A 26,447-nucleotide genomic window follows, 5' to 3' on the forward strand; every position below is an offset into this window, starting at 1 on the left:
GTGAGACATCTGGCAGCGGTGGGGATCCAACACACAGCGGGACAGATCCGCCAAAAACTGAATAAACTGAGGTCTCAGTAAAAGGCAGTTAAAGTACACAAAGCACAAAGTGGCGTCCAAAGGAAAAAAAATCCCAATCTCATGGCACGTAGTTCTGCAGGAGTTAGTTGGTGCCGGGTTTGCAGACTTTAACCAATTGATTCCTACTTCCCACTCACGTACACGGACAGGCCGAGACTGCAGGGCTATTGGCATGACAGTGGAAACGCAAATGGTTTTTGATCTCAAGGCTGGAGACTGAAGGACATTAACATTAGTGCGTTGTGACCTGACCAGTCTATCAAAAAAGAAAAAAAAAAAAAATCAAATCTAAATAATTTTCCAACCTCAATTTAAACAGGAGATACAGGAATTAACATTTTGGGGTTTACTCAAATTTGAAGATAATGGTAAAATCTACAAGTTAACCTCTATGGACAAGTGGGCTACTGTTGGCACTGTAGCTGACTGGAGAGTTATGAATAAAACCAAGCATCGTATTATGCTATATGAATATAACATTGTAGTCTTTATACTTGGTAATGGCATTTTTTTACATTCTAGAAATAAAGTGTCATTCCATTCTTATTGCAGTGTAACTGGGAATTAGCATCTTTGTCTGAAACGGTTCACATTTCACCAGAGGGGTCAGAGGTCAGGGGCCAGGGACTCCGGGTGCACGTTGAAACTTAGCAGTGCCTTGCTCAAAGGCACTGCGGCTGTGGACGGTCACGTGGCTGTTGCTGAGGCTGAGGCGAAGCTGCGACGTCCTGAGTTGACGCTGCGTTAAAACCAGTCAACAGCTCTCACTGCTCGAGTCGAGTCAAACCCCCGAGAGCGAGAGAGAGAGAGAGAGAGAGAGAGAGTTTGTGCAGGGAAAATAAATACAGAAGACATACATCGGTCAACACAGCCAACATGTATTAGTCTGAGGAGTTTGGAGCGTCGGGGTTTCACAGTAGGCAGGCGGGGAGAGCTGGTGAGCATTAGCATTAGTTATACAAACAATAGAAACTCTCTGTCCTGGCGCTGGAGACGGTGCCCTCGTGCCAGGCAGCTTGGACGGGCGTTGCTCCAAAGACACGGTCAGACCAGAGCAGCCGCCCAGCTCCTTCAGAAACACTGTGAATAAACCTCACCCAATCCAAACACATGTATTACGTATAATGAATTTCATAAACAGATGTGAGGGGGGAAAAAATCAGCAGTGACTCGCTACCGAGGAGGCAGAAATATCAAGTCAGTCGGTCGTCCTCTTTTGAACAAACGATCCAAGCGAGATTTAATATATTTACATGATTTCTTAATATGATATATCACATTCAAATAAGACTGACTGGTGTCAGTATAATTTTACTTGATTAAAGAAAACAAATCTAAATTAAGGTAAGGTAAGATAAGGTAAGGAAAGGTAAGGTAAGGTAAGGTAAAATAAGGTAAGACAAAATAAGGCAATATAAGGTAAGATAAGGTAAGGCAAGGTAAGATAAGGTAAATAAGGTATGGTAGGGTCAGGTGAGATAAGGTAAGGTAGGGTAAGGTAAGACAAGATAAGGCAATATTAGGTAAGATAAGATACGCTAAGGTAAGTTAAAGTAAGGTAAAAATAAGTTTCTCAAAATGTGAAACTGCAAGATCTCGGTTTTTCCCTTATCTTAAGATTACTTCATGACTAAGATAAGGATTTACAGTCCAGATAAGATGACATTTCGACAACATGAATGTGAATCATCACTGATTCATCGCTGATTCATGCTTACATGAGCACGGGTCATGCTTTGCTTTACAGGAAGAAGATGATTCTATTTCTATATAACAATACAATGAAAATGTTTTTTGTATGGCACGTATTGTTAAGCAGATGCACAATATGCCCTGGGACGTGATGTAAAAGAGTTTAACGATTTCATCTCCACTTGAATGACTGAGTAGAAGATTAAGACGTTAAGAATCACTGTTTGCCATGTGTGCAATAAGGAACCGTGCTGGCTCTGGGTAGTAGCCTGGAAACGAAGCTCCACCTCCTGCTTGTCTAAGGTGTCTAACGTGTCTAACTGGTGTTGATGTGCATTTCCTCTCCGGTCACAGTCGGCCTGCTGGAGCCCAGGAACCTCCGCGTCTCGGATGAGTGGTACACCCGCTTCCGTGTGGCCTGGGACCCCGTGACGGCTCCGGTGCTCGGATACAAACTGGTCTACTCACCTCAGGGTGAGCTGATGTTATGGCAACTCATGCACACAGAACATTAAAGCCTGTCCTTCACACACGTTGCTCTGGCCAGGCCAAATAGTTTTCGTAGATTTAAAGAGGGTGAATTTCCATAGAGAAATCAGCCTTATGCCTAGGAAATCTGTTCAAACCCTATTGTTTTCCCCAAACCCATATAACACAAATGACATTTTAGGGATTTTGAAGATGTCCACCTGATAGCGGTAACATGTCAACATGCCATTACCTGCAGTATTTTGTAAAATCAGGGTGTAAATTGCTTTTGTTCAGTTTTGGACAGTTTCCAAAACTGCCTTAATGTTGATTTTATTGTGTTGAAATCAGACTGAGATAATGTTTTGCTTGTATGGGTTGACACTGAACTTTTCCACCTCCTGCATGTTGCCCACCATAAAATGGATAGTTTCTTTGATATCTGCAGTCTCTGATGTCTGCTTGCTGCCAGCAAAATTAGTAGGTCTCATGGTTGTATAATGACAGCAAGGTAGGAGTTATAGATCAATCAGCCATGCACAGTCCTTGATGAAGTTTTGCGCGGTTGTGTTCGCAGGCAAAAGTGAAAACTTGGATGTCTTCGTGGGTGACGTGACCTCCTACACCCTGCACAACCTCATGCCCGGCACCACCTATGACGTCAAAGTGTTCGCCCAGTACTCTGGTGGCACGAGTTCAGCACTGAGTGGAGAGGGAACAACACGTATGTACCTGCATCCCCACATAATGCCAAGAGATGCAGAGTTCCTGCTTTGGTCGTAGAAAGACCCACAAAGGTCAAGGAACTACCATGGAAAGCACAGATATTCAAGGGGTTTCAGAGGTGTAACTGAAAATTGAAGGAGTTATCATGCTTGTTGTCATAGTTTCAAGTCATTCTGTAGATGTACCTAGCCAAAAAAGAGACCTGTGTCATACAAATCAGTTCTTCAGGAGAAAAAGTAAAATTCCAACATAATTTCTGACAATTATAGCCATGGATCTGGCAGTATAACCCATTGTGCACTCATGGGAAATCTGATTTACAAAATATGCAGGAACCCTGAACATAGTCTCTTTGCTGTGTTTTTTCTAAACTTGCTTGGTCATCCCAATCCTAATCCTAAATTTATGCTTTGCAGTCTACCTCAATGTGACAAACATTGAGACCTACAACGTTGGCCACGACAAGTTCTGCATCAAATGGGCTCCTCATAGGGCAGCGACCTCCTACCGGATCAAACTCAACCCTGCCGACCGTGAGTCTGAGTCCTCGGACATTTCGTTTTTTGATCGCACACACGGTGTAGTGATGTAGAAGTAGAAGTACTGCTGTAAAACTCTACTGCAGTAAAAATCTACAACAGTAAAAGTAAGAAGTGTGTCATTTAAAATGTCCTGGCAGTAAAAGAGACTGAGTTTCCAAACAGTTCTGTGTTGGCTGTGCTATCTTTTCCATGCAGTTAGAAAAGGAGGAGAGAACACGCTGCAAACTACATTCTTATAAAGGGACATTGCGCAAAACTGCCGGGGGCTGTTTGAAGCAATGTCCCTTCTCAAGTCAAAAAAGTACAAGAACACGAAAAAAGTTAGTTGAGGAAAAGTAATTAGTTACTTCCACCTCTGCACATGGAGTGGATTACCAGGGAGAAACACTGAAAACAGATTTCAGTTTCATGCATTTAGAGGATGTTCACGTCCAGCAACAGTAGGATAAGTTGAAATTTCTAGGTCACCTGTGTTAGAAACAGCCAGATTTAAGTAGTGCAAAGGGTCAAATGCGCTTTGCAGTAACAGTACAAGTAACAACCATTCCTGTGCTTCCTGCCTGACTGTTGGCTCCAGAAGACATGGGATGTTTTGCTACCACAGATCCATTAGAGTAATACTGTATGTGCACCTGAGGATGACGGTGTGGTCCACTTGCTCACATAGATCTTTATAGGAGTTGACTTGTTTGAGGTGATGCATGTGGTAACGTGTGCAATAAGACTCCCAGCAGATGTTTGAGGGCCTTCATCCAGATGAGGTCATTTCTGTAGTCATGGATGTTACAGATCTTCTGCCGGTTTCAGGCGGACCCTTCACAGAATTCAGCAGACTGGAACGGTTTTATGCTGGCTGTTGGGATCGTGTCTAGACTTTTTCTTTTTCGCAGAGACTGTTTATCTTCAGTCCCCCTCCTTGTGATTATTTCTTGAAGCAGGATGCAAGTTTTGGCTGGGATTGAAAGCATCCGACCACCAAGCTTTAATTGTGTCTCTGTCGGCAAAGATTACATCCTTTTTAATTACTGCTGGGCCTTTGAATCCCATCTGGTTCATATTCACACATGGACGCGGGTTAGTGGTTAAAGAGCAGGAAAACCAGGGAGCAGCATCAATATGTAAATATCTATATGGTAGTCATTAGCAATTTGGGCCGCCGTGACAAGTTGCCAGAATAAATATGTTTGCTATTGTGAGACAGATGGCGGGTTAACCACCTCCAGGATCAAGTCCTCAGACTGAGAATCCAGAGACCTTCACAATAAAAGGCAGCAGACAGTACTCAAGTTAACAAATAAGCCAACTGTTTGTTCTCAAGCTGAAATGCAAACAGTGGTTGGACATGACGGTGAGATGAGTAAGTGGAAAAGCAGCAAGCGGCAAATCATGTGTTAGTGATGCAGCCTTACAAGGCCATGGGTCCACTCCATCGATATTTCCTCCATATTTGAAATGTTAAAAGTCTTGGGAAAAACTGGGCCAGCACTCATTAGAAGCAGTGCATATGAATGCCAGTTTTTTTAAGACTTAGTGCTGTTTAATATCCAGTTGAAATATTTTAGGGATTAAATGTTATCCACAGTTACTCTCTGTATAAGTCTGTGTGTATCTTCTATCTTGATAAATGAGGGCCACTGTTTTGGAGTGGGTTTGACCCAAAGGGTTGTGGGATTTCCCAGAACAATTTAGATTCCCTTAAGTGAGTTGGATCTTAGCTTGTTGATATTACAGAGCTTATTCTGAGACCATTGCATCACTGGAGCTGTGGATTTCTGTGATTCTGTGATTCGGCAGAAAACGATGAAGTACTTTTTCTACTTAGAGCTGCTCACTGAGACACAGGACATTGAAAAGTAGTCATCGTCCACGGCAGCTGTCCCGGGAGTAAACATGCTTTATTTGTTTGCTCGTACCAGAGCTCATTGTGTAAATAGGAAACTCTTGTCCCTCTATCTATCACTCCCTAGATGTTCGCAGAAGTAAACAGAAGAGTGACAGCACAGGGTCAAAAATTTGTTAGATAGGTGTCTTACTCGGGGAGGCTTTGGCAGGCAAGGATCGGCATTCGCTTTTGCTTGAGTCGTTTCAGCCACCTGAACTGTTCTGAGTTTGTCGACCTCTATCAGTGACCGGTCGGAATTGCAGCAACACTGATAGAACATATTACCTCGGAAATAAAAGGAGAATAACACCCTGACGCTTTATTTGACTACCTAAGCATCGTATCCCAGCCAACAGGGTCTTCATCAGGGAAATATGTTGTTTTCCTAAATGAAGAGCCTGTTTGGGTTGACATGTTGTGAAAGTAGTCAAGTCAAGTAGTGTGCGGATAATTTTCTCCTTCTATTTCCATATGTATCATTTCACCTGCACCTGGACTAAAAAAACAGATTGGATGTGCTTAGAACGTATCTCCTCCAAAGTCTCGGGGAGCTTCATTCAGTCTTGTTACTAGTTATCCAGCCAGTGGTCCGGGTCCAGTTCTGAAGGCCAGAAAACATAACAATTGGGGAAGTAATTATTGATTAATTGGTTTTGACCAATATTGTGGTCTTTTTGTTGTATGGGGGAGTAAATATCATACTTTTTGCCAAGTAACCACACCCATTCACAGCTGAAATCGAACTAAAAGCATGGGGGCGTGACTAATATGGGAAGCCAAAGAATGGCAGATGGAGAGATCCTGGAAGCTCCTGGGCCTCATGGAGTTCTCCTTCGTTGTTTGTTTCCTGTGCAGCCTCCAGCAGAGGACAGCGCGAGATCACCATCCCAGCCGGCCTGCCGCAGTACTGTTTCGACGGCCTCTCACCTGATGCTCTCTACACCGCCACCGTCTTCGTCCAGACGCCCAACCTCGAGGGCCCGGGAGTCAGCGCCAAAGAGAGAACCTGTAAGTGTTTCAACTGTCCTTGAGGCCGTGGCCTGACACTGATTCCTTTGAATTGACTGGACACGAATGATTTTGTGCAGACAGGGTCTTTCTTTGCACAAGCAGTTCTCAGAGGCAGAGCTACTGTTGATGCAGAAATAATCTTGCGGGCTGATTAATCACAGTTTTTCGTAGCACCAATTAGCTATACTGTAATGTGGAAAGACAAACTCCTCTTTGAGTTCTCTTTGCAGTCATTCTTTTTGTCCACCATGCAGTGAGGTATCATACACTAACGGCCTGATTTTGAGAAAACTTGAAAATTTTAACTTAGATGTGATCCTGAAACCAAATAAGTACCAAACTCTCAGATACTTGACAGATGAATACCAAAATGAATCATGTAATACTGGGTGACATCATCAATGAATGTTTACTGTTTAAATATGCAAATGTAGAAATGTAAATACATATTACAGCACCTTTTTGATTGATTGCATGGCAGCTATTTTCTCTTTGTTAAGTGTGGAACCACATATTGATTGATGACACCAATAACACAGTTGCTCCTTGAGACAACTGAAAGGTAAATTAGTGAATAGACAAAGCAGCATTGACCAGTCGAAACCAATCAAGAACCGATCACAATAATTTCAAAATGTATGAATGTGGCGGCAAGTTGTGTCATTCAGACAAGTCTGAATTTGATGAGTGGTGTCTAATATATGACACAGAACAGCACTAAACAATCCACAAAAACCCTGTCCTGTACTATAGAGGCATCAGTTGAAGTTTAAACAACACCAGCTTGTTTTTCTTTATGATTGTCAAAATGTCTTCACATTGATTTTTAATTTCATGTCTTGATCTATTTATTTTCCTCTGAAGTGATGAAGCCTACTCCAGTTCCAACACTGCCGCCAACTCCAACCCCTCAACCCACAATCCCCCCTGCATGGGCAGGTAAGCATCTCGTGGCACCCTTACTCCTTCACTGTTTCCTCATTTTTTTATTTCCAAGGATGGCAAAGTCATTTGAGTGGTTATTTGTCTGAAGGTTTGGGTTAGAGTTAAGGTAAGGACAGTTAGGGTTAGGCATAAATTGTTTATGGCTAAGATTCAGGAAAGGCTGTAGAGAATGAATGTAAGTTATAACTTCACCATCACAGGGAAAAAAATCTTCAATTAGTGCCACAAAATGGCGCAGATGTGTATGGGTCACTTCACTTTCAGCTCTATCAATAAAAAAAAAAAAATCAATCCAATAAACAAAGTGAAAATTAAGCCTCAACAGATTAGGATTTGCTGCTTCTTGAATCTCAAAGAATTGCATTTCTGTGACCTGAGTTAAGTCGGGGGTGACCCCGTTACATGACGAGGAAACGTGCACATCCTTCCAGGACACTTTCCTGCAATGCCACATTCATAAACACCAGATGCAACAGAAGAGCTCTTCCCAAGATTACTGTAGTTGTCAGCTTTGAAGAAAGTGGATCAACCCAGAATTAAATGGATCGAGTCTATTCATTCAAGCTCAGCTTTGATTGGAAACTGCTCAATAGAGCATTTTGGCCAAGGCCGAGGCTTGCATGCTAACTCCTCCTGGATCTGAGCTGTGCCAGCAGAGAATTAATAGCCGCCACATGTGCTCTTGGCCCTTTGGGCTGAATGAACGGGAACACGCCCATTGAGAACGAACAGTTTAGGTGTTGAAAAAGGAAGAGAGACTAGTCCAAAGAATCTGTTTGTGTCGTAAGGTATTGTGTAAAACTTGTTTATAAATCTCTGAATGGAAGGAAGGGATTAGAGAGGATTACAAAGCATGCTCCATCACATAAGGCAAAGATTATTCAAAGCTTTTTGCCCAATTCGTTTTAGTCAGAGAGAAACCCATTAAAGACAGCTCACTTTCAACCCTTCTGGTGACCAAATGTTCCTTGTTTTGTCAGTATTTTCAAGGAATTTTCGATCATTTAAACCCATAATTACTATACATAGCCTCATCACGTCATTTTTTTCCTCAATCGTTTTGTTTTGCTGCAAGCTCTCAGTGGATGTTTTATGCGCTCTAGAATGGGAGCAGTAATTATGCCATGCCATGATGCCATTTTCTCTGCTGGTGCCTGTGATGTTGTCCCACGTCTGGCCCGTTGACTTTAAAACTCTTCATTGACTTGTTTTCTTGCCTCAGTGTGCAAAGGTGCCAAGGCAGATGTGGTGTTCCTCATTGACGGGTCCTGGAGTATTGGCGAGGAGAGCTTCACTAAAGTTGTGCGCTTTGTCTCCACCTTGACCGGCGCCTTTGATGTTATTGGCCCCACGGGAATGCAGGTTTGTGATGAAAACACCGATGCAGCTGTTAGCGGGCTGTGTAGCCCTGCAGTGTAATTTAACACAGCATCCAAGCTGCTTTGAGATCACACACATCATCTCCTCTTTCCACACAGGTGTCATTCGTCCAGTACAGTGACGAATCGAAGACAGAGTTCAGGCTGAACGCTTACCAAGACAAAGGCATCGCCCTGTCCGCTCTTCTCCAGATTCGCTACCGAGGAGGAAACACCAAAACAGGTTAAGGCACAACCTACATCACTGTGTATAATTGTCTTCGCTGTTTTGCGCTGCTCCTGTTTCGATCAGTAATCAATCATTCAAATCGGCTGTACTGATCAGAATATCTCTTTGCTGCCTCTCTTTTGATCAGGAGTGGCACTAAAGCATACGTACGAGAAGGCCTTCTCGATTGAGAACGGCATGAGAAGAAACGTGCCCAAGGTCGTCGTGGCGATCACCGACGGACGCTCTCAGGACGAGGTGAAGAAGAACGCTGCCAAACTGCATCTTGCCGGTAAGGGACACGGCGTTCGCTGCATGGAAGTGAATGCATGTGGTTCAGTTTTACATGCACACATACAAGTGTGCTCGTTCGGCGCCTTGGCAGAATTTACTATTAGAGAAATGAACTTGCAAATGCTGTGCTGCCTCTTAAAATGCCAACCAGCCTCCTGCACATTATGAAATATGCTCTTGTGTCATCACGTTGCAGTGAAGGAGAAGAGGTCTAGGTTTGTGTTGTGTTGCCACAGGTACAGTCTATCTGTTTACATTCTTTTTGTTTGTTTGTTTGTACGTGTTCCCTGCGCAGGATACAGCGTGTTTGTGGTCGGGGTTGCCGATGTGGATTTCGTCGAACTGCAGAACATTGCCAGCAAACCCAGCGAGAGGCACATCTTTGTCGTGGATGACTTTGACGCGTTCGAAACAATCAAAGAAAACCTGATTACCTTCATCTGCGAAACGGCGACATCATGTGAGTTTGTACTGTTTGTGCCACTGCTGGTTTTTGTTCGTACACGATGAGTCGGTGCTAACGTGTCGCAAATTTCCATTCCTGTCCCACAGCTTGTCCTTTGATTTTCCTGAATGGATTCACCTCACCTGGTAAGCACAAACAATGAGATTTCCACTCTTCACAGGAATGCATCCCACTGAATTTTACTTTTAATTTTCCCACTTTATGCTATAAAGAGTGACTGGAATTCATTCAAAATATAGAAAGTCCAGTTTCATTTGCCAAGGACTTGAGTTACCTCCTGACCATTAAAATGTGCCTTAATTCCTTGCCATATTGATTTTTCTCAGGATTTAGCAAAAGCATGTGCCACTCTTTCCACATGGTAGATATGTTTTATTTTGTTTGATTTCTGAGCCTCTTTTCCCGGTTGCGTGACAGGCTTCAGGATGCTCGAGGCCTTCAACCTGACCGAGAAGACCTACAGTTACATCAAAGGTGTTTCTATGGAGCCTGGCTCCTTTAACAGCTACACAGCCTACAGACTCCACAAGAACGCCTTCCTGAGCCAGCCAACAACGTGAGTCTGGCACGACCAACCATGCAGTCATGTTTTGTTTTGTTGTTTTGTCTTTCCGGGACACTTTGCTGAGCATGCATGCAGTTTTGTTTCTGCACAATCCTGCTTGGCATTCATACCTGCAGATTGGAGTTCCCAGTCACAAACATTTGTTCTGGAGGCAGAATTGATCTTTTTGGTTGAATTGTAACTCAGTGGGTGGAACCATGACATTTATGCTGTTTGAAGGTCAACCAGTTAGCTAACTAGCTTACCCAGGTAGCTACAGGCCACCAAAGCTAGCTTGATCTTAGATAACTTAGCACGGCTGGATTGTATGTAAAAGATCAGCTTCCTCCACACTTAGTCTGATTCTGATTTGATTTTGATTTGATTTATTTGCTCATGTACAACAAAGCAGCAGAAACACAACAGAAAAGATGGGATGTGTGCAGGTGAGATTTAAAAAAAGAGGCCTGTAGAAGAAACCTCACCTCAATAAGGATTATAAACTATAACAAAAGTCAGGTAATCTGGTTCTTGTCTCTTTCACTGGCCTGGTGTCTGACAACATCAGAAATTACTAGATAGCAAAAACTGCAAATTGCCACCTAGTTCACACCTGGGAGCTGCCCAGTCAAAGCACAGCCGTGTCAGACATGTTCGTTTGTTCAACCCAAACTGTTAAGTCAACAACGCGACGCTTCTTGCCCAGCCATGTCCAGACACATTGCTCGAGCTCGTTTCCTCTAAAAACTAGGTCAGTATATTTACGATGCACTGTGAGGCTGGATAGGATCGGCTGAGCCAGCAGGTCACGACGGCATGTGGCCCGCTTTTAAAAAGAGGCTAGAAATCAGTCCACATCGAGCAGAGTCAGACAGAAAGTGTCCCATGAATGACGGAGACGTTTGGTTTGTGGAAGACAGCTGCCGCACATCATCAGAGTAAAAGAAATGTGTATTATTTATAGAATGTAGTTTTCTGTTTGGGAATTTGGATGTCACAACTAATGGGACCTTTTCTATTAATAATATCATAATACATTCTATCCATTATAATATCACTTTTCATACAGAAAATGCAACTCAGAACGCCTCACACAAAATATTAAAAATGCTCATAAGGCTTTACAAGAAAATAAAACAAAAAAACAAGAAAGTATAAATGCATGTGGAGATGCAGGGAGGAATAAAACATGCAAAAACAATCATTATAAAAGTCAGATAGAAAAGTAAGTAAGTAGTTTATTTATATAGCGCTTTTCACTGATAAAAGCACAAAGTGCTTTACCGTACATGCAAGGAAGTAAGAAGAGTAAGAAAAAAGAAGAGACAGAGTTGTAAAGCTAAAAATAAAATAAAAGGAAACAACCAGTGAGTTTAGGATCAAGACAGCATCAAATCAAACAGTAGCACAGATTATCTGGAGTGTAGTATGACAGATATTCCTCCCTGTATGAGCGCTTTAAAAACCGGTTGTGCCCTATTTTCAATAGAAGAATTTAAGGTGCTAAATATATACATAATATATATAAAAATATATGCATTTGCTGTAACATATAAAAACAAGTTATTAGCAGCTACGATATCGAAAGAAACAGTTTTAGAAGCTGAAAAAAATACTGCACTTCAGGATCCTGCACACTGGTGAACTGATCCTATATTCAAGAGCAGCTCTGAATCGCATCCTCCTCTCCTTAACTCACTCTTTTCCCCCTCAAAACCGGTTTTACCTTGATTCTTAGTTATTGTATTAATTTTCCTAACACTTTGATCTGACAGGACCATTCTGTATTATTAATCTGACCCTTGCAGTCCTTGCTACTGGTCGCTTGTAAGTTTGGATTTCCCAGGAATTTTAGCTGTTGCACAGTCCAGTTATAAACTTTGAGTGAAAGCCTAAAATGCACTGTAAATGTACAAATGTAATTTCTCTCTGTATGTTGTCGTGTGAACAGAGAGATCCACCCAGATGGTCTTCCTCAAGCCTACACCATCATCATCATGTTCCGCCTGCTGCCGGAATCGCCCAAAGAGGCCTTCGACATCTGGCAGGTGTCAACCAAAGACCACAAGCCAGAGACCGGCGTCACCATCAACCGTAAATATCATCCGCTATTTCAGTCTGCTGATGTGTGAGTAGGTGTGGGAGCTGGGGGAATACTTGTGGGCACCGGCATAAAACACACACCACGGAAACTTGCGAGTAGACGTCGAGCAGCTGTGCCTCATTGTGGCGTATCTGTTCATGATGCCTCCGGTGGCCTCAGGCTGCTTTGGTCCCGGTCGATAACCACACACACTCCTGCGCCACAACAATCCTGTGTCATCAGCCCGGCTCAGCTGGCTCTCGTAAAGCCCTCCGTTCCTCTCACCAAGTCTGTCTGCTTGGCTCCAGTGAACGGGTCTCTAGTGAGGATTGTTTTGTCCTGGTTCTAGTATAAGAATCCCTTGCATGACATGGAAACCCAGATTCAGTAGAGAATCATGCACCATATCGTGGACATAACCAAATCAGAAAGGCTTGTTATTTGTTGAGATAATGGCCAAGCTGATGAAAAAATTAAGCCTCTTGCACATGTACTGGAAATCATGTTCTTCTGCTCGCACGATATTTAGTCATACGGTGAGGCCGAGCACATCAACATCACACCCAATTCACCACCACTGGAACCCTGGTTCCATATAGGTTTTATGCAAAGAGTTGGTCCGATAACAACAGCTGCTATCACTGCAAATAAGATGCAGAGATCATTTCTTGGAAGTCAGACAGCCAAGATAGAGGATTTCCTCTCTAAGGCCTTGTTCAGACTGTCAAATCTGTATTAAGTCTGGACAGCAAAAGGAGGTGGTTTGAAATGCGATTCCAATCAGATTTCTACAGATGCATCTCAGTCCGGATGGTCTAGATCAAGGGTGTCAAACTGGTGTCATGGAGGGCCAAGAGTCTGCAGGTTTTCATTCCAACCAAAAACTGATTTCACTGATTACCTCACCTTCAAGCAGAGGGAAGGGACTAATCAGTGAAATCACCTGGTGAAGTTTTTGGTTGGAATGAAAACCTGCAGCCTCTTGGCCCTCCATGACACCAGTTTGACAACCCCTGATCTAGATGCTCCAATCGAATTTCAAACTGTCTTTTGTGTCAGTCGCAACGTGGGCACACAAAGACGTCAAAGCCAGAGTGAGGGAAGTGCAGCAGAGTGGCCGAGCAGAATCCATGCTGCTGCTAGCAGAGTGGCATGGAGAAGCTGAAATAAACGGTCAGCTGGTGTTTCGGGGGAGGCTTTTGGACATGCGTCAGGCGTCTGTACTGGAAAGCGGCGTCATCAGCGTACATAGTTACCGACACCTACCTCATTAACACAGCAACCCATGCAGATATGTTTGTGATATCTGGACACACACATCCAATATGATCACTTGCAAATTACAGTGTGAACAGTCTGTCTTTGAGAATATTTGAGAGGCAAATCTGATTTGTCTGTAGTCTGAACAAGGCCTGAAAGCTCCAGTCAGATCAGAGAATGCTAAAGACGGCCCCATGGATTAGTTTTTAAAGATTGTTTGCACCACCTCTTAACTTGCATGAACAGCAGTAACACAAAAACTCTCACACATTCTTTGCACAAGCAACTGAGACATGAAAATTACGCATACTTCCCTCGCATTGCAATCTTCGAGTCCAGATCAGAGTACAGTGTTTGCACTGATGGAGAGCGATGTGAACGTTTTGTCTCTCTCTCTCTCCTCAGCCTCCAGCCAAACGGTGTCATTTTTTAACAAGGACGAGCGGGGTGAGATCCAGAGAGTCATTTTTGACACTGATCAAGTGAAGAAAATCTTCCATGGAAGCTTCCACAAGGTAAACAAAACACCACTGTTGGGAATACATTGGACTTGCACTTAAGCCGAGTTACAGTCACTGGCCTAGGCCGTCAAGCAGACACTTCATTTTTCATCTGTGTTGGATTAGTGTTTGTGCGTTATGACAGTCACAGGATATTGGACTGACAAACTTGGAGCGCAGCAAAACACAAGCAGACCTACAGGAATCCATAGTGCAGACAGGATGTATAGACAGCAGACTAAACATAAACACACTTCAAGTATATGTAAAGTTGAAGGACGTGTGTGTGTAGTGGCATATTTTCATGGAGGTTAACAGCGGCCAGTCCGGTGCTCTGAAGGCTCTCCTACTTAGATTAAACAGAATAGGGATTATATAACTTTGAATTATATAACATTTCCTGGGACTGGCAGCCGGAGGCGTGGCACATCAATCGCGGCGCTCTCCTTTGTTCTCGTTGGACGTTCTGAGATTACACAGATACTGCGAATGCCCGGCATTCCACAAGTGCCGTATATTACAGGCGGCACACCTCGCATACAGCTACAGACATGTATTCCTCAGAGTTATGTCTGCTCAGGCAAACAGATGGTCCGCTCCGGGTTGTGAAACACAGCATCACATGATGCTCGATCAGGGGAAACCGGGCCTTCGCTCTTCATTGATTAGACCCAGCTCAGAGCCTCTAATCAAGCGACGGAGGCAGCCGTCAGTCTCCTGTTAGCCTGCGTGGATGTTATTACTTCGCAGACAGTTTGACCTCAGCTGAACCTTTTTCCAGCTACAGGTGTGGCCGTGGAGCATGAAGGATGATTTTTTTCCATTTCCTTGCTTGAGCAGAACAGTTATGAAGGTCATCTGTGGGTCCCAGTGGCTTGACGAACCTTCGTTGGACACAAAAAACACTGTATAATTTAAAAACTGCATGTGCATCAGCGATAAAAAATAATGTTTTTCCCTCCCTGCCTGAGAAATCTACTTTTTTTTTTTTTTTTTTTTTTTAAATCTGTGCCTTTCATCTGACAGCAGCTGAAGCAATATATGCTATGGAACCTAACCAGTAAGGCTTTGACAACTTTCTGGCCCGAACCGAATACAGAAGATTTTCGGTGGGAGGCCCTAAAACTAAAAGGAGCGATTTTAAAACATATTCTCGTCTTTGCATGAGGAGCCCCCGTAAAGTTTCCAAACAGAGGGAATGTGTTACAGAGCGAAGGTCGGAGCAGGGTGCTGATAGCCGGCCTGTGGACAAAGTCATTTACAAGACGTACTGCCGGGGAAAGTAGTTTGGACAACCGTGCAACTGTATCACAAAGACTCCATAAGCTCCTCTTGGAGGGGGGCGGGGGGGCGGCTTTAAAAATGTGCTGCAGTCCCTGTGCTGGCGCGCTAGCCTGGAAAATATTGGGTCACTGCTTTTGCTATTAAACAATTACATCAGAGAGGGGCTGAGTAACACCAGCATGAGGGAGGGGAGGTACTTCTCTCCCTCCCCTCCCCTCCCCCTTTCTCTCCTCTTGGCTCAGCTTGCATTTTGGAAGGGAGGCCTCCGTCTTGCCTCCGCTGCCTCTGGTAGCCGACCGCAGGGGAATTCTTGCTGCAGCAGAGTCTGCTCTGTGGTTTACCTCCCAGCATGGTTATGTACGCTGCGTCTCCTCCACGCTCAGGGGGAGAGATGGATGCAGGGAGGGAGGCTCGCTCGCACTCTGACACCCCGTGACAATGACAGTGACTGTTTGTGTCTTTTCATTCCTTGTGAATCGACCGAGTCGTTGGCAAAAAATGACATACTGTGCCCTGTTCAAGCTGTTCCTCGTTTTTCAATAATTTACCCCGTTTGAAACAGTTTTTCAGCCAGTGCATAAAAAAAAAAAAAAAGAAAACGGGGGAAAATCTGCCAGTGAAGATGAGATAATCCCACTTGTTTCCAGTGCTAATTAACCTGTTTCCAAACTGACTTATCACAGTTACTCTGATGGATAGAGTGATGCAGACAAGTGGGTCTCAAGCTTTTTTTCAAATATTTTTTCAGCCAAGTTCCTTCTGACCAGTAACACACACACACAAAAAAAAAAAATTGGTAGAAACCCTCCTGTGGTCGGAGGGTCAGTCCAGCTGCATCAGTGTGTGAACCAACCACCCGATACCGAGGAGATTCGGTTGTTATAAAATCTGCTTTATCAAACTTACATTTACAGTTTTTATTGAACCCATTGTAACACGGGCTAATTATTTTACAAATTATGCATGACTAATATTTTTTTTTTCCTGTCGGCGAGTTTTCATTTTCTAGGATGTGAAGTATAAAACATCCCATCACTGTCATTGGAAAAAAAAACAAACAAACAAAAAAAACCTCCCTGTCCATCAGAAAACAGAGCAACAGCGTACTGCTCTTCATCCTCATCCTCTCCTTCAGTGCTCTATATATTTTTTTTTTTTTTTTTTTTTTTTTTTTTAGGAAAATCCCACTCAATTAACAATTATCATATTAGAAAAGGTCTCACGTACCCCCTGCAGTTCTCCAGCATACCCCTAGGGGTGCACGTACCCCCGTTTGAGAACCACTTTTTCATTTTTTCTTTGAGATGTGTGATTTCTCTCTTCCCTGTCATAAGAAATGGATGCATTAGTGCAATTTGAGAAAGGTTTCAGTAAAATTCTTGGCACAACCTTCAAGGTTTATGTTGCTAATCCAGAGGGAGACAAATTGTAAAATCTCCTCTGGTGACACTTGCGATTTCAGCAAATTCTGGATTACTGCTTTAATCCAGATTCCACATCAGAAGGTTTTTAGTTGCGTAAAGCTGCAGGTGTCGACGTCGACGTGGTTGAAGTCCACACCGAGTACAGTAGGTCACCTCAGGAGGAATTTTTACTGTGGTAGCTGGAGAACAGGGAGGTCAGAGGTCGGAGTTCAGCCTCAAAGCGGCGACCTTGGAAGTTCACTGTCTTTGCTCAAGGGCACGGCCGCAGGGCAGACACATGGAGGTCACGGGAGTTTGACCCTGTAACCTTCCACTTCCAGAAGCCACTCGCTCTCGTTTTCCTAATTTTGTTTTGTTTTGTTTTGTTTTGTTTTTTCATCGACTGAGCCCTCTAGCCACCACAAAAATAAAAATAGTCTTTTTTTTTTTTTTTTGGTAAAGATTTAAAAGCCCGTCAGTCATGGAACTGGCGCAGGATTGCAAACGACTGCGGCTTATTGAACTGCCAGCACGTCGCACAAACAAACATGATTTAGACGGTCTGCTTGAGTCGGACCACAGCCTCCCTACTGAGATTGATGTTTGGGTTTGTTGTCTTAGCCGTCCCTGCCAGATTCATAGCGTTGTTGCGGGGCGCGTCGCAGGCAGAATCCGCCACATCACCGCTCTGCTCAGCTTAGATAATCCCTTTTCCTTCATGGCACGCAGAAAGCAGCGAACTCAGCACTGGAGAGAGCTCACATCTCCTCTCTGAGATGTGTTTAGCAGCAGAGCAAAGGCGAGCAGACAGATGTGTGGTGGATTTCGGAGGGATTTGGAGCCTCTCCTGGGTACCGTGGGATTGGATAGGGATTGAGTCAGCGAGGGAGGATCCTCCCCGCCAGATCTGTGTGAACTGTCAACCATCGCCGGGTGATCTGTGCCAATCTCAGTGAAATAGATCAACTCGTTTGCCAGTAACTGTCTTTGCTGAGAGCTCAGAGAGCGTTGGAAGTTGTCCTGGTTCAAAAAAAAAAAAAAAATAAAAAATAAGGTTGATTTGACCGGTGGGATTATCTTGACATGTGAGACGTTTAATGAAACAAAGGAGGAGCTGTTTTCTGAGGAGGACGGAGATTCAGAGAGAGTCGAAAAATGTACAAATAATGAATAAACCTCTGCTTTAACTCGAGGCGTGACACGTGTGGATCAGACAGAAACAGGCTGATAGGCTGATATATCAGGCTTATAATGACTTTTTATTACATTTGGATACAGTATAGGAGAAAAAAAAAACAGAAAAAATACAACTTCCAGTAAGATTTGATTCCCTTTTCATTTAATTTCCTTCACCTTTATTCATTCCAGTGTTTTGTTGTTTTGTGAATTAATTGTTGATATAAAAGCCATGATGTGTGCCAGACCCCCCTCCTCCCCCCGTCAGTGAGCAGAAGCTGCAGAGACTCTTAGACCTTTTCCACCTGCAGAGGCTAAAACTCTTGGCAAAAAAAACACTGAATATTTGAGATTCTCTTCACATTAAATCTATTAAAATTAACGGCACTGGCACCAACGACCAGGTATCTGCACTTTCAGCCTGTAATACTGATGTTGACATGAAACAGCGCTATGGATCAGACCCCAGGTTTAACCCTGTGTGTTCATACAACACAGGGAAGAGACCGAGAGAGCTGAGACAAAGAGAGAAAAATGGAAAAAGTGATCGCTTTCTCCAGACACCCTGACACTCTCTGTTTCACTCCATTCAATAAATAAAGTTTTTTAAATAAACAAGTGAGGAAATACTTCTGTTTTTGTCCCGGTGACGGAGGGTGAGGGAAACGGCACCACCTGCAGACAGCGGCGGTGTGTGACGATAACCTCAGCACTGATTATTAACTTTAACTTTACTTTAAATTAAATTTTACTTTAACTTGGACTTGAACTGCACACGGCTTCCCACCTGCGATGCAGTGGGTGTTTCCGGAGTTTTTAGAGTCTGTAAAACACACTTAACCTGCATGTTATGAAAAATGGAAGTGTTTGCTCAGATTTGATCATAAGACATAATGATGCCAGGAGCGAAAATCCCATTTCATTATTGGGGGGGACAATAAACAGCAAAAGTAATTCCTGGAGGGGACATAAAAAAATGTCTGTCTGTCACTACTGTACCTCCCTCTTTCTCTCTTACGCTCCTTTGAAACTTGCTGTATAGTGTTGAGCCCTCAGCATGTTCATATGTCATAAATAATGGTATTAAATAATACCATTATTTAATAATGGTATTGGTAATAATAATGGTAATAATCCTCAAACCAAATTTCTTTGCTCACTGTTCTATTTCCACTACAGTCCATCAAAGTGGCTTTACAAGAACTAGAAACTCAAAATAAGCTCTAAAACTCGGGGAAATACCTAGCCTACTTAAAAAAAAATAGATATCTATCTAGAGACTAATTCAAAATATCAGTAAAACATGAACTATTTCTGACATTAATATCCTGACAGACTTGTTGAAAGAATAAAAAAAATCAGTCTTTGCTCCTCCTGTGGTCTGTCCTTTCTTTTCCTCATAAATTGTTAACACTTGCATTATGCTTTCATTGAATATTACTGTAGTATTCAAAATTATTTATTAGTGTTAAGAGTGATTTTTCCCCCCCGGGATTTCCGCCTATGAATGATGCCTCCATCCTTTAAAGAGCACCATTTGTAATACAGTGCGGACAGTAGTTTTGTAAGAGCTGATCCTTTCTTCCAAACAACAGATCTCTCATTTTGAAGCCGGCGTGCTCACCTGCCCGCCTCATGTGAAATCTTCTGCGTGCTGACATGGCAGTCTTAAAAATAACACATTCAAAGGCTTGAATTTTACACCTTATGCCGCTGATTGATGGTGGACACGCTCGAAAAAGTCTCACTGGTTTGCAAAAAAAAAGGAGAAAAGAAAAAAGTGAAAGAATATCCAGCACTCTGGAAAAAATGAATGAACTCATCTATTTGACGGTCTGAATGGCTGTTTTGGCTTCATCACAGCGGGAAGCCAACAATCAAAACCATCTTCTCATTGACGAGGCAGCAGCAGGGAGGCCAAGTGGTTTAGCGGAGGGATGATCTCACAACCTAAAAAAAAAAAAAAAAAACGGTTTGATTCCAGTAAAAGCCATTGTGTCTGACACGTCCATCCTGACAAGAATAAATGTCTTGTAATTTTAGTGGTAGGAAAATGCTCCAATTTAAATATCTGGCACATCAGCGCAAAATATGAGCTACCAGCGGCTTTAACACCAAAACGCTGTGGCGAGTCGCTCTGGGATCATTACAGTGTGGAAGATGCAAGTTCTCATTCATTTGAATTGATATTTGCATTACACCATATGTTTTTGTATTTATAGTTTGTGTTATTTCCACATTGGAAACTCGACATGTTGATGTTTCATTTCATATGAAGTCAACGTCAAACAGACGGCGCTCTCGTCCACCCGGCGCAAAGCGGCACAGAGCGCGACTCGGGTGTCTTTTTCTAGTTTCCCAGCGGCTCAGTTGTCGTTTCCCTGTCCAGCGTCCACGTTGTGGAAACAGCAAAGTCTCCTGTGTCCATTTAAGCTCCCATGGGTGTGTTGCTCTTAAAATGAGGATCTGCTCAGCCGCTTTCACTCGATCCGTTTCCTCTGCAGAGAAGCCTTCCTTCTTACCTGGAGAATCCTCCATTAGAACAGCAACCCACCAAGGTGTGACACACCTGGCTGTTAAAGGGGACGGGAGACAGAGCTCTGATTGGTTCACTGCATGTTACACCCAAAACACAGCCAGGATTAATGAAGAGACTCAGGACAAGCCTTTAGAGCCCGGCACCTGGACTTTTGTCCAGCGTTAAAACAGCAAAAGTTAGACTTGGACACGTGACAAAATTTTGGTTACGATGGACTTAGTTAAGGTCAATCAATCTTTATCAATCAATCTTTATTTATATAGCATCAAATCACAACAAAAGTTATCTCATGACGCTTTACAGGTAGAGCAGGTAAAGACCACGCTCTACAAATTACAGAAGAAAAAACAAAGAAACCCAACAGATTCCCTCCTGAGCACGCTCTTGGTGCCAGTGGCAAGGTAAAACTCCCCTTTAGGTTTAGCTCAAGTGCTAACGGTGCAACTGAACAAAGACAAGAGCTAAGTTTACACCCAAACCTGTGCTTAAGAGGCTGCAGAACCGTCTCTGGTTTGTTTGAGGGTCAGGAGAAGCATTCCTGTCATAATATAGCTGCATCACTTTCTTCCACATCAGCTCCTTCAGCCTGAAATGTAAAGTGTAAAAGGAAACGCCGCTGAGCTTCACTTCCAAGAGCAGATCCTGGGAGATGTCTCACTGTTTCCATGAGCTCGCTGAGCAGCCGGCCTGCCGTCTGCCTGTTGTTTCACAGTCCTGCGATATGAGCTCCCTCTGCAGCGCGCCAAACATGCCTCTGCATTTCCGCAGACGCCAACCACAACCAGAGAGCTGCGGCTGCCAAAGCTGCCACGGGCCGTCCCAAGGGCCTCTGTAATGCGGCGTTTTGCTGCTTACCAAGAGTGTCATTAGCGGGCCGCGGCTGAGCTCACCGCGGCTGGCCAGCGCCTCTTGGCTCTGAGGAGAAGTTGGTGTAAGACAGCACTCATGGTTTACCACAAAATGACATCATGAGAAGATGTGGCGAGGGCGATCTGACTGAGGAGATTAGCGTTGTGGCGAGTGAACATCAGTGGAGATGATCCCGCCGCTGCTGCAGAGGCATTACGAGCTGACGTTCTGCCCCACTGACAAGAAGAGCATAATACGGTTTTGAGAGCATCTCGTTTCCATAATTTCAGGTATTTCCAGTTGAAACAGGATGTTGGGAATCAGTCAAAAAGTGGCCGGCGGAGTAAACCAGAGGGATATCGGTATCCACTGGCAAAAAAGAGCCAGTTTTATCCAGTGCAAGGAGGGAAAGATGGGCTGGAATTGCTCACAAATCTGTGGTGGTATTACTGGTTGGAATTTTTATGAACACCTTCTAGTCAGCAGTGAGGTATTCACTGAAGAGACGGCGTTTCCAGGAGGTTAAAGTAATGGCATTTTGATGTAAAAATAGAAGCAAATAAAAAGTTTGTAAATGTTTTGGCATTTACAATGAAAATTACTGAGGGATGATAATTTCAATGAGGACAATTTAGACTCTATGTGTGGAGTGAGCACGCGACGTAATAGCTGAGTCTCGTCCCGGTGATCGGCCTGAGCTGCTAATGGTTGCAAAACGTCAATTAAATTCTTAGATTGTTCACATTACAAGCGAGCAGCAGTGAGCAGCAGTCACGTCAAAGCCACACGACCACTTCTAATCATCGAGACATCCAGACTGCACCGTATCTGCTGCTATTTTTGGTGGGAATGAAACCAAATTACAATGTGTTGTTCATTTCCCTTTTTTCCTCCCGGTCACGGTGTTGCCGTGGTGCAGCACGGCTTTTGAGCGACTGGAAAGGAAACAGTGGTTTTCCTCTGCACAAGCTCTTAAATTTCGAGAGTTTTTTGGTAAAAACAGCAGAGAGAATTTCGCACATCGACCCAGAGATCTGGCACCATCGCCGAGACCCGACATGACCTAATAATTTGCAGGCCGTCGGGATGTAAAGCAGACCTGAGGCTTGGTCACAGAACAAAGAGAACACCAATAAAACCTGTTCTTCTTTTCTGCTCCTCTCTGGCTTATCTCTCCCTCTCCTCTTTACTCTCTCCCTCTCCTCTTTACTCTCTCTCTCTCTCTCTCTCTCTCTCTCTCTCTCTCTCTCTGAAGCTCCACGTCCTGGTTTCCCCCACCGGCGTCAAGCTCAACATCGACTGCCAAGAAGTGGCTGAGAAGAAGATCAAGCCGGCCGGAAACACGTCCAGCGACGGCTACCAGGTCCTGGGCAAGATGTCCAAGTCCATCGGCTCCAAGGGAGAATCTGCAACTGTGAGTGCAGCCTGACGCGCAGCATTCATTTAGCAACAGCACACAACGCTAACGGTCTGAATGCATGACATTTGCATTATTAATGTATAATGACTTTGTGACATTATAGAATCTGGACACATTATTGATCCATTTTTGTTTGACATCAGCAAATGCTACAAACACACAACAGCATTTAAAAGTGAGTTAAAAACTGATCAGTCAAGATTTGAACCTCCTGTTATGTTCACATTTACTAACATCTTTAACTAACATCAAAATTATTATAACTATAAAGTTTATGTTTCTTTGTTGACGACCTAAATAGCCCTTTAAATAAAACATAACACCCCACCCTCCCCCCACACACACTTATACATCCAGTATTCCCATTAAACGACTATGGAAAAATATGCAAATCACCATAAAATCTCACTGATTGACCTAAAATCGAAAGGAATATAAATTTTTGGTGTTTTAATGGCTTTATATTATTTCTAAGTACAGATTTTTGTTATTTATAACCGATGCGTTACAAAGTGTGTACAGGACACTGAAAACATATCATCATGTGAATTTCATGTTTACCTGGTAGTACCCATTAAATTAGGAAAACTCATTAAATATGAATAAAAGAAAATGAGGCAGTCAGTATTCATAAAAATGTATATTTTTCAATCTGACGTGTTGTTCACCTGAAGCACAAGTAAACCTCGCTACGTCAGGTGCGTTTAGTTAATGATATAGCAAGCTAGTGGCCAGTGTATGTTTAAATCTGGGCTAGACTGTTTTGTGGAAAAGGACAAAAAAAAATGCTCCTCCTTCAGTTATGGCCCCTCCCCTCATGAAACTTGTCTAGTAGTTGATAATCTATCCATGTAAAAAATATATATATACAATTTTTTTTTTTTTTTTTTTTTTCAGTGAATCTTTTAGTTACCCTGATCTAGTTCATGTCAAGCAGCCATTTCCACTTGGTCTTGGTCTTTGGCATCTGCATTTGTAGAACAACCAATAGGAATGCACTATCTCTAAAATGAGCTGTGATTTGCTGAATTCTCCCATCATGGGTTAGATTTTCTAAAGCCTCAATACAGAACCTAGAGGAGGTGCAGAAGTCTATTTTTGTGTCGTAATGTTTTAATGAAATTTTTGCCCACTGACACAAAAAAACAGAAGAACAGTTTTCACCCAGCTGCAGGTGTTAGCATGGGGCAGGTGACCTACAGGAGGAATAATGCAGATGATTTGGGGGCCTTTAATCACAAATGAGGCTCGATAAGACTTTGAGGTTGAATACAACATCAAACAGTATTATTTTGCATTATGCTATCAGAAGAGTGTCTCCTGTCCTCCTGTTGGTCCTTTGCGGGCTGTTAGAGGGGGATCAGAGACACATGTACCGCCACACCATTTCCCTGTTTTTTGTTTTGTTTTTGTTTTTCTTTTTTTGTTTTTCTTTTCTTTTCTTTTCTTGATTTTTCTCTCGTTCTCCTCCGCAGTTCCAGCTCCAGATGTTCGATATTGTGTGCAGCTTGGCCTGGACCAGCAGGGACAGATGTTGCGACCTTCCATCGATGGTAAGGGATCCGAGAAGAGGGAAATATAAGATGCAGCAAGCCTGGTTTCCTCGAGATGAAAGCCTGTGGAGCATGAGTGTGTGTGTGTGTGTGTGTGTGTGTTAATAAGAGGTAGGAATCTGTGTCATGCAGAATCTGTTATCTTCGCACCAAGCTGCTTGAATCTCCATTGACGCACTTCCATTGAAATCAGCACCAGTTGAAAGGCTGCAACTTTTCACAATTCACCATTTTAATTTGGATTTTTCTCAATTTTCACTCGTCACTGCTGATAAATCTACTCCTGAACCTGATCATGTGACTGGTGTGTTCTGTGGAGATGAAAAAATCGAGGGCTTGTTAGACGATTCAGCCGTTTTTTCATCAGTTTTTTGCATCGATGTGAAAAATAAAGTCAAATTAATCGATTTAGCAGCCGATTTATTGCCCAGCTCGAGCTGCAGAAGATTATTTTCATCATTAATCAGTGTACAAGGTGTTGGAAATGATGACCAACACTTATGGGAAGTTAGCAGAATCCAAAGGGACGTCTCCTCATTGCTTCCTCAGGCGCATCAGCCAAAAAAAATATCCAAAGAATCAGTTTTATAATAACAGGAGTGCAGGAAAGTAAGCAGGTCTTATTGATGTTACTGAAGCTGTAATCAGCGCATGATTAGGATTTTTATTTGATAAATGTCTAAAATGATTAATAGGTGACTGATATTATGATCTACTGTCTGTGAGTTAGTTAACTGATAATTGTTGTGGCATTAGTGGGTATCCAGTGAGTTCATAAAGAGCTCTTTGGTTCACCGTTTCTGCTGTTAAACTGTCGCGGAGAATAAAAGTCTGGTGATTTTTTCGTCCCGTCGTCATCAGAGGACCTGCTCTGCTCTGAAAACATCGCTGTGGGTGGCAAACGAAGGAAAACAGCTTGATTTTTTTTTTTTTTCGTGGCCTGTTTGGACATATGCTTTCAATGTATGTTGTTTGTTTTATCTCTTAACCCGAAAGTGAACAGAATGCTGATGCCGTTCGCCCGAGGCCGCTGTTAGATCATCCCCACTGTCAGTGCGGTAATCAGCTTCACACATGAGACCAAACTGAAACAGCATATTTACATTTATTTACATTTCTGGTTCATTTTTCGACGTTCAGCGCTGATTGTTGAGAGCTCGGCGGTTTGTTCCAGCTCTGTAACTGAGGAGGAGGGCGGGTTTCCAACATGTCAGGCCAATCTGAGTGAAAAAAAAAACAAAAAATGATGCAGGATATTATCTTGACAGGTTGTGTGTCGCAGGTGGGAGTTTTAGATTTTGAAACATTCTTGAAATAATCTCATTGGCTGAGTTAAACGCTGGCTCTGCCTACGAGGGTTTAGCTCAACCAATGAAATTATTTCTGCCTACTGAGCAGCCCTGCCTTCAACAATGTGTGTGTGTGTGTGTGTGGATGTGATGAATCATTGTGTTATAGACGGCTGTTAGACCACCTGGTTTGTCTTAGACTTTTTTTGGAAAAAGTATCCAGACTCTGGGATGATGAACTTTCTTTGCAGCACATTACACTGCAGTCCCAGGCAGATGTAATTATAGACTTTTGACAGTAAAATGACAATGACTGTGTTTATACAGTATCACCCAGCTGCAGGTCCAGACGGCTCACACACACACACACACACACACACACACACACAGCGAGAGAGAGAGCGTGTCCTTGATTTGCAGTGGTGTCTGTCGGCGCTCAGCAGCTGACAAACAGGGCAGCGGATCAGCGGGCCGGAGCCGGAGTCCGTGCATAATCACAATCAGAATCAGACTCGCTTTAATCACCAAGTAAAATACACAGCATGTACACTGTACTGTACTGTGGAATGTGCCTGGAGGCTGCAGGCAGGGTTTCAGCACACGGATACGTACAGTATGGAGCATGGACAACACGACCATCACAGTGGAAAAACGTAATACAGACAGAATACGGTGCATATTATATATATTTAGAGTATGACCTCATTCATAACCTGACTGCTTGTCACTGCAGATCTTTTCTTATTCTTATTGTTCTGTTTTATTTATTTATCTCACTATCAATTCCTACCCTTTAACTTTTTAGCATTGCTCGTTTTTCCTTGTTTTTAATTGACAAAGCCAGGTATTACTT

The 26,447-nt window shown here is 43.1% G+C and overlaps 1 protein-coding gene across 1 annotated transcript in view; it reads left to right on the top strand.

The window, feature by feature from the left end:
- col12a1b (collagen, type XII, alpha 1b) overlaps nucleotides 1-26,447 on the top strand; it is a 156,374-nt gene that overhangs the window by 114,377 nt on the left and 15,550 nt on the right. The window contains exons 51-65 of the mRNA XM_030047083.1: nucleotides 2,128-2,247; nucleotides 2,819-2,965; nucleotides 3,384-3,500; nucleotides 6,247-6,399; nucleotides 7,267-7,341; nucleotides 8,570-8,709; nucleotides 8,826-8,949; nucleotides 9,083-9,226; nucleotides 9,524-9,688; nucleotides 9,781-9,819; nucleotides 10,112-10,250; nucleotides 12,190-12,332; nucleotides 13,987-14,096; nucleotides 22,588-22,746; nucleotides 24,228-24,305. Of these exons, the coding sequence (XP_029902943.1) occupies nucleotides 2,128-2,247; nucleotides 2,819-2,965; nucleotides 3,384-3,500; nucleotides 6,247-6,399; nucleotides 7,267-7,341; nucleotides 8,570-8,709; nucleotides 8,826-8,949; nucleotides 9,083-9,226; nucleotides 9,524-9,688; nucleotides 9,781-9,819; nucleotides 10,112-10,250; nucleotides 12,190-12,332; nucleotides 13,987-14,096; nucleotides 22,588-22,746; nucleotides 24,228-24,305 (1,853 nt within the window). The remainder of the gene's footprint in view (nucleotides 1-2,127; nucleotides 2,248-2,818; nucleotides 2,966-3,383; nucleotides 3,501-6,246; nucleotides 6,400-7,266; nucleotides 7,342-8,569; nucleotides 8,710-8,825; nucleotides 8,950-9,082; nucleotides 9,227-9,523; nucleotides 9,689-9,780; nucleotides 9,820-10,111; nucleotides 10,251-12,189; nucleotides 12,333-13,986; nucleotides 14,097-22,587; nucleotides 22,747-24,227; nucleotides 24,306-26,447) is intronic.

The sequence above is a fragment of the Myripristis murdjan genome, chromosome 24 (genome assembly GCF_902150065.1).
Source record: "Myripristis murdjan chromosome 24, fMyrMur1.1, whole genome shotgun sequence".
NCBI lineage: Eukaryota > Metazoa > Chordata > Actinopteri > Holocentriformes > Holocentridae > Myripristis > Myripristis murdjan.